The 8,286-nt window shown below is 38.1% G+C and overlaps 1 protein-coding gene across 2 annotated transcripts in view; it reads right to left on the bottom strand.

The window, feature by feature from the left end:
* The window catches only part of LOC116077823 (zinc finger protein 431-like), a 22,862-nt gene extending 15,989 nt beyond the window's left edge, over nt 1-6,873 (bottom strand). Inside the window, exon 1 of one of the 2 annotated variants that reach the window (XM_031352635.1) lies at nt 6,664-6,873. Coding sequence is in view for 1 of the 2 variants with exons in the window: in XM_031352634.1 (XP_031208494.1) it covers nt 6,664-6,693 (30 nt within the window). In the remaining variant the exon portion in view is untranslated. The remainder of the gene's footprint in view (nt 1-6,663) is intronic. The other variant, XM_031352634.1, reaches the window with a different exon arrangement.
* Between the last annotated feature and the right edge of the window lie 1,413 nt (nt 6,874-8,286).

Raw genomic sequence — 8,286 nt, 5'->3', positions numbered from 1 at the left:
TCCAAAACAGAACAAGAAACAAAAACTCTGAGAATTAGCCCCATGTTGTGGACAGACACTGAAGTTGCTTCTAGGGAATTCTGCCTGTAGGAATGGTTTTGGGTTTGGATTGTTCGGTTTTTAATCATGGATTTGTAACAGGCAGTGTTAGATGATGTCACTGATTTCAGCACGGAGGTTCTTTGGGTCTGCTTCCCTTCTTCTCCTCCCATGCTTGTCAGCTTTAGTGATGTCCTCACAATTTGGTTTTAGCCTGAAAAGCAGTTTATCAAATAGTTTATTTCTTTCTTAGCTATAACAGTCATCTTTTTAAATATGTTGGGTTTATAGAAATTTCACACCTAAATTTCAATGCTTGTTTCATTTGTGACTGTTTTTCTGCTTTGTAATTATGAGACATTTTCTGGGAAAGGAAGGTTGGGGTGTTAAGCTGTCTTAGAGATGGAGAATTTTTGTGAAATTGTTACGTTGCCACTTTTCCCCAAACTTTGACCCTTGATTCAGAAATCATTTATGCATTTGGGGTAAGAAATTACAATGCAAGTTCTGCATCAGTTCATGTTACAAGTTTAAAACAGCACCAGTTGGTCTCCTGTTGGGGGACATGTGACCTCTCCATGCAGCCATGCAGTGCCCTGTGCACTGATGTGATGGAAGTTACTGTTTGTTTTCAAGTGACTGGTTTTAGTGCTTGTTTTCCCAATTTAGTTTTTTACTTGAACATGTTTTTAGTTTTTACTTTTTGATTAGGTAATCCCATGGAAAATTGTTCTGGGCACATCTTTTGCACTAGGATGGTAAAGCAATAGAAATAGTTGGAGATTTGAAAGATGCCACTTTGTGGTAGAGGGTGTCCCTGAGTATGAACCAGAAGATGTCACACCTTGTTTCCTTTGTGATGTCCCTCTTGATTAGAAGATCCATACAGATAAGCTGACTTGAATTGTTTTGAGCAACTTTCCCTGTGTTCTGTGTTTTATGCACATATTCGTGTTGGGTTTTCTCCAACAGAAAGTGGTCTTACTACTGGCATATTAATAAGCATGAATAGGTTTTTATTCCAACTCCAAGCACTGTGGTTGAATAGCATCACCTCAATTTTTTTATTATCCTTTAAAGATATTGCATTTTCATATTCTTTATTTATAAAGGATCAATGCTGCTGAAAATACTGGTATTTTTAATGTTTTGATTTCATTCCACCACCATCTGATGCAGTTCCCTGTTTTGTTTAGTGAAGGGACATAAGCTTTCTCATGGTGTCTTCAGAGATTAATAAATGTAAATACTAAGTTGGCTGGTCTTTACGATGTGTTTAACTGTGAGGCTATTTAAATAGTGTGGATGTGACTTGTCATCCAGTATTAAGTTCTTAAAAAATATAAAAAAAAAAAAAATAAAAAAATAAAGGCTCACCTGTCACAGATTGTATAATAATCAGAAGCTGGCATTGCAGGATGATCACCACCTGGTTATTAGCTTGTATTATTATGGCTCCTGACAGATTACAGGATCTCAAGTACTTGGCCACACCAGGATTTCAGGATCCCAGAAGCAGATTTCCTTCCAGGAGCTGTTACACTCAGAATCTCAGGAGCACAAGATCACAGAGATAGCTAGAGTCTGAGGAGTTCTGATACAACCAAGATAACAGGAGGGACAGGCTCCAGTCAGAGACAGTGAGTGCAGGTAGCACTAGAGATAACCAGATGGTGAGAGGCAAGCTCAAGAACATAACCACAGAAACCAAGGCTATTTGGCATTATCAGAACCCAGTTCTCCCAGTATAGCAAGTTCTAGATACCCCATCACACCAGAAAAGCAAGATTTAGATTTAAAATCACTTCTCATGATGATGATAGAGGACAATTTTTTAATTGGATATTTTCTAAATTTACATTTCAAATTTTATTCCCTTTCCTGGTTTCCCCAATCCTGGGAACCCCATACCCCATCCACTCTCCCCCTGCTTTCCCCATTCTCCATCAATTACCATAGATGGAAAAACCAAGATATTCCATGACAAAAACAATTTACACAATATCTTTCCACAAATCTGTTCTACAAAGGTTAAAGATGGAAAACACCAACACAAGGAGGGAAACTACACCCTAGAAAAAGCAAGAAAGTAATCTTCTTTCAACAAACCCAAAGGAAGATAGCCACACAAACATAAAAATAATATCAAAAATAACAGGAAACAACACTCACTATTCCTTAATATTTCTTAACATCAGTGGATTCAATTCCCCAATGAAAATACATAGAATAACAGACTGGATACATAAACAGGACCCAACATTTTGGTGCATACAGGAAATGCACCTCATTGTCAAAGAAAGACACCTCTGAAAAAAGGGATGGAAAGCAATTTTCCAAGTAAATGGTCCCAAGACTCAAGAAGGAGTAGCCATTCTAGCCATTCTAATATCAAATAAAAGGAACTTTTTTTTTTTTTCCTGAGACAGAGTTTCTGTGTGTAGCCTTGGCTGTCCTGGAACTCACTCTGTAGATCAGGCTGGCCTCGAACTCAGAAATCCACCTGCCTCTGCCTCCCAAGTGCTGGGATTAAAGGCGTGCACCACCACCACCCGGCATTAGAAGGAACTTTTAACCAAGAGAGATCAAATAGGATAAGGAGGGACACTTCATAGTGGTCAAAGGAAAAATCTACCAAGAGGAACTCTCAATTCTGAACAACTAGCTCCAAATGCAAGGGCCCACATTCATAAAAGAAACTCTACTAAAGCTCAAAGCACACACTGCACTTCACACAATAACAGTGGGAGGCTTCAACACCCCACTCTCATCAATGGACTGATCATGGAAACACAAACTGAACAGAGACACTTTGAAACTAAGAGAAATTATGGGCCAAATGGATAAAACAGATATCTATAGAACAATTCATCCTAAAACAAAAGAATATACCTTCTTCTCAGCACCTCATGGTACCTTCTTCAAAATTGACCATATAATCAGTTTCAAAACAGGCTTCTACAGATAAAAGAAGATTGAAATAATCTCATGCATCCCATCAAATGAACAAGGACTAAGGCTGGTCTTCAATACCAACAAAAACAACAAAAAGCCCATATACACATGAAAGCTGAATGCCCTACTCAATGATAACTTTTTCAAGGAAGAAAGAAAGAAATTAAAAACTTTTTAGAATTTAATGAAAATGAAGGCACAACATACCAAAACTTACGTGACACAATGAAGGCAATGCTAAGAGGAAAACTCAGCTCTGATTACTTCCAAATAGAAACTTCAGAGAGCATATACTAACCATCTTAACAGCACACCTGAAAGCTCTAGAACAAACAGAAGCAAATACACACAAAAGGAGTAGACAGCAGGAAATAATGAAACTTGGGGCTGAAATCAACCAAGCGGAAACAAAAAGAACTATACAAAGAATCAACAAAAACCAGGAGCTGGTTCTTTGAGAAAAATAAACAGGATAGATAAACCCTTAGCCATACCAACCAGAGGGCGCAGAGTCAGTATCCAAATTAACAAAATCAGGAATGAAAAGGGAGACATAACAACAGAAACCGAGGAAATTCAAAAAAATCATCAGATCCTATTACAAAAGCCTATGTTCAAAAATGGAAAATATGGATGTAAAGGACAATTTTCTAGACAGATATCAAACACCAAAGTTAAAGCAGAATCAGATTAACCACCTAAACAGTCCTTTAAAACCCTAAAGAAATAAAAGCAGTCTTTAAAAGTCTCCCAACCAAAGAAAAAAAAAAAAAAGCCCAGGACCAGATGGTTTTAGTGCAGAATTCTATCAAACCTTCAAAGAAGACCTACTACCAATACTCTTCAGTTTATTTCACACAATAAAAACAGAAGGAATACAACCCAGTTCATCCTATGAAGCCACAGTTACTCTGAGTATTCTCCCTTTGATATGGAAGGGTTTCTGTCTAATAATGAACTTTCCACAATTTCCTTTCATAGAGGACTTCATAAGAGATTTTTTTCTACTTCTATCATGTTTAATGTTCCAAACAGATTTTAAAAACCAGAAAAAAAAAAGATACTACTGATCTGTCCTCCAAATAGTGTGGCCCAATATTCTACAGATCTCTTTGGGAATTCAGATGATCAAAATGGCTTTTATGTCTCTGCAGACACTCATGCTTCTTTGTGATCTCAGGATAACAACTGAAGCCCACACAAGAAACTATGTTGAAGAACAATTTAATTTCTTCTTCATACCAAGCACCATGCACACCTGAAAAAGCTCTGAAACTCAAAACTCCTTATGTGCCCTGGAATTTAATTTCCACGAAACACTATGTGGCTGGTAATTCAATTAAATTCAAAAAATTCAATTCAAATTAAATTCAATATCCAAAATAAATTATATTCAAACAGTTGTGATAATTGGGGGTAGATGTGGCCATAAATGAGAAAACAAGGAGTGGTTAATGGGAGGTGAAAGAAAAAAAATAAAAGAAAGGAACATGTCTGTTCCTAGACATGGTGGAATAAAGTTTATTGCAGATACATGGAAGAGTAGAGTTAGAGACAGGCACATCTTAGAGAGTCCAGTGTCCACTGGAACCTGAGCCATGTGAAGAGAGGATGGAGAGGAGAGGAAAGCCAGGCTAAGAGAGGAGGTGGGTAAATGATAGATGAAAAAGTTATTCTTACAAATTTGGGTGGATTACATAAGGAAGAGGAGCAGGGAGAGGTCCAGCCCAACCTCTGGGATCCAGGGTGGGTTTTGCTAGCCATACACTGTAACAGGTAGAGGCTGGGGGTTTGGGGAAGAAACCGACATCCTGGCCTGCTTTGGTTGTTAAATAGGCACCTAAGCCATTTGAGCTGGGGTTTGAGACTTAACAACAGTGAGAAAGGATAAACCTAAATGATTTAATTATGATAGTAAAACTTATTTTTAAAAGTTGAAATAGGCTTTATGGTAAAAAATTATCCAAGTATTAGACATATGTACTAAAACAGACCAGGTATTACTCATACTTTTTCTCTCCCAATGTGCATTGTAAAATTGGAATGGTAACATTCCTACTAGGCACAGATACAGCAATTTGTCAAGAACTTAAGTGTTGGTTGAGTTCGTGTACCTACAGATATTTAGTTTCTAAAAATTAATTCATTTCCTTCTGTAGATTCTTGATTGTCTCGTCCTGCTAACCCCCTAAGTTTTCAAGTTTGGGCTTTTATTGATCATCTAACACTGATAACCTTAGTATTCACTAGTAATAGAAGTCATGGGGGCAGGAGGACATTCACAGCAGCTGAGAAACGGATAAAATACAAAAAATTCCAGATGATTGGAGAAGTTATACTCTAAGACAATAAAACATAAAAAGTGTTATAAAGTCGGGAGGTAATGGTACATGCCTTTAATCAGCACTTGGGAGGCAGAGGGAGAGGCAGGAGAATTTCTGAATTCAAGGCCAGCCAGGTCTACAGAGTGAATGCCTGGACAGTCAGGGCTATACAGAGAAACCCTGTGCAGAAAAACACCAAAACAAAACAAAACAAAACAAACAAACAAACAAACAAAAAGGGGAGGAGGGTTATCAACAATTGACTTCTGAAAAAGACAGATATTATTAAAAGTATGCATTGGTATAGTGTATTTCACTATATTTCAAGAAGAGCAGGACATTACCTTCTAGGGAAATGGCATCAATAAGATAATATATGATCCTGTCCTTATATGTAACATTAGCTGCTGAGGTCTGTAACCTCACACACATTGCTATAGCTAATTCCCCTTGATTCAAATTTTTGAGTGGACTTAACTACATCAATGAAGTTTGGTTCAACATAACCTCTACAATTTGCATACCCACTAATCTGGGTTATTTTTATTCACATGTATGACTTAATAAATGCTGGGGAATTATAAAATCCCTCACTTTGCCCCATCAGGACCTTCTTCATAATGATGACTCCTGCAGATGATTCCTTTAAAGTATGTGAGCTAGCTATTGCCTACATTGTTTCTTTCTCCCTGCAGTTTACACAGTAAGCTGCTCTTCCTGTTCAGGTCTGAAGGCAGAAGTCAGTACTTGCTCTACATGCAAGTACTTTTCCTTTTACCCCAAAGGACAGCACAATACACGTCTAAAATGAGTAATTTTAAAACTGTCTTGTGGTTCAGCCATTTAATAGTGAATTACGAAGTTCAGCAAGGTAGAGGGTGAGACTGGGATCCAGGTGACAACCTAGTTTGTCTCAGAAACAATTTTCTAAAAAGCTAAAGATGAAGCTGTTCTAAAATTAATCCACAGTTATTTGTCTTGGTTGTTTCCAAAAACAACAACACAACAACAAACCACGGAGCAATACTGAAAAAATGACAAAATTAACTCCAAATGAATCACAACCAAAATGCTAAATGCCAAGAAAAGAACTTGTTAGAATAGGCGAAAGAAACTAAGCCTGTCTGCCGTTGGCATCCTGCTAAGGGTGTTTCTATATCCAGTCCTCGGCTCCAAATGTTTTGTGATTTATCACCCCACATAGTGAAGTTATTTAGATGCAGCCGCTGGGTCCAGAAGGGGCGAAAACCACGAGGTTTAACCCCTTCTCATAGTCGGCTGCCTCTAGCTGCTGGATCCGACCCAGCCTTCGGTAGGACCCACCACACCAGATCCTGCTCCTCACCTTTGTGGGAAGTGACAATATCCTCACCATGTCGCAACTTCAGAGCTTGCCTGAGCTTCCCTCACAGTACCAGGAGCAACAGTAAGGCCACACAGGCTAAATCACTTAAGCCCGGAAGAACCCTCCTCCTCTTACGACCAGGCAGGTCCTCCTGGAAGCCGTGATTGGCCAGTAAATCTTGAGTGACAGGAGCAACTGCTCAGGGTCAGAAGGTGCAAACGCGACTCAGAATAGTGGTTCCTGCCTGGCACAGGCTGCCAGTCTAGATGCACACCTATTCCAGATCTGCAGAGATTTGTATTTTGGTAGCAATTGTTCCTGTCTTCCGATAGCCTACTCGCAGCTTTTGGGAGGAGCCACTACTCCAGCTCACCTCTGATTGGCTGCCTGTTCCTCCCCTTTGTGGGCTGTAACCTTGTTTTCAGGTTTCTTGCCTGTGCTTCCACTGCTCTCAGTAGGCATTTCCTCTTATTGCTACTGGGATCAAGCATATTACTAAAGTTGCAGCGGAGTGAACAATCTGTCTCTCATGTGGAAGGCTGCCCAGAATACTGCCAATCAAAGAGCGACTTTAAGAAACAAGTTTTTATATTGTGGCGTCATGTTGGGTTCAGGTAAATTGCAGATACTTTTCACCTGGAGCTCTATTGTCATTCTATTATCTACTACTCTAATGTCTATTCCTCAGTAGGAAAGTGCAAAAAGAAAAAAACAAAAACAAAGACAAAAACACAGGTGTACTACTAAAATGCTCTGGGACTCTCTATGTATGTCGAAAATGGATTTATTAAAATGGCTCACAAGCTGGGAGCCAACTATTGCAATGATAACTCTATACCAACTGGAAGTTAAAGAATCCACTGGTGGTTCAGTTCATGTGGCTGAATATCTCAGTTGGTTTTCAGTATATACCATAATATGTTTAGGAGTAAAACATAACAACTGTAAAGAATCTAGAAAGTATTTTATGAATACATGTAACCTTAAAACTCACCTCAAAATCCATACTGGAGGTAAACCTTAAGCATATAAACAATGTGGGAGATCCTGCACTACGATATCCCTTAGTGAAGACATAAGAAGATGAATGTAACTGAAAGTCTTGAAAAAATCCTTTAATTAGTATCAGTTAGTTTAGTCTTCTGAGATTTAAGAAGACAAAATATCTTTCAAAATATGAAGATGACACAGAAAATTGCATTCCATCCTTATAACACATCAGTATTGTTACACCAGGCCATCATATACATTATATAAATTTCTTACTATTTTTCTGTAAAAACTATTCACTAAAGAAATATTGGAAAATAAGCCATGAGCTCAGTATTGTTTCAGTTTGAACAATCAAATTATTGACTAATTAAAATGGACCAGAATAGAAGGTACAAGTTACTATAGCAATGTCTTTGGAGCCCATGCTTATCAACATGTATCTCATGTCACATGGATTCATTAGGCATTTTCCTGTCAGCCAGTATTACAGAAAGCCACAGGGAAACTTTGTCAAATTTATGTTTATTACTGTTCAATGTATCAGGAGTCTGATTGTATTGTTAAAAGGACTTCTTAAATATATTTAGACATGTAGTGTTACAAAGAAGCTTGAGTATAAAATTACAAATC

The sequence above is a fragment of the Mastomys coucha genome, unplaced genomic scaffold (assembly GCF_008632895.1).
Source record: "Mastomys coucha isolate ucsf_1 unplaced genomic scaffold, UCSF_Mcou_1 pScaffold5, whole genome shotgun sequence".
Taxonomy (NCBI): Eukaryota; Metazoa; Chordata; class Mammalia; order Rodentia; family Muridae; genus Mastomys; species Mastomys coucha.
Note: the sequence above shows the minus strand (reverse complement) of the source record. Positions and strands in the feature narration are given on the sequence as shown.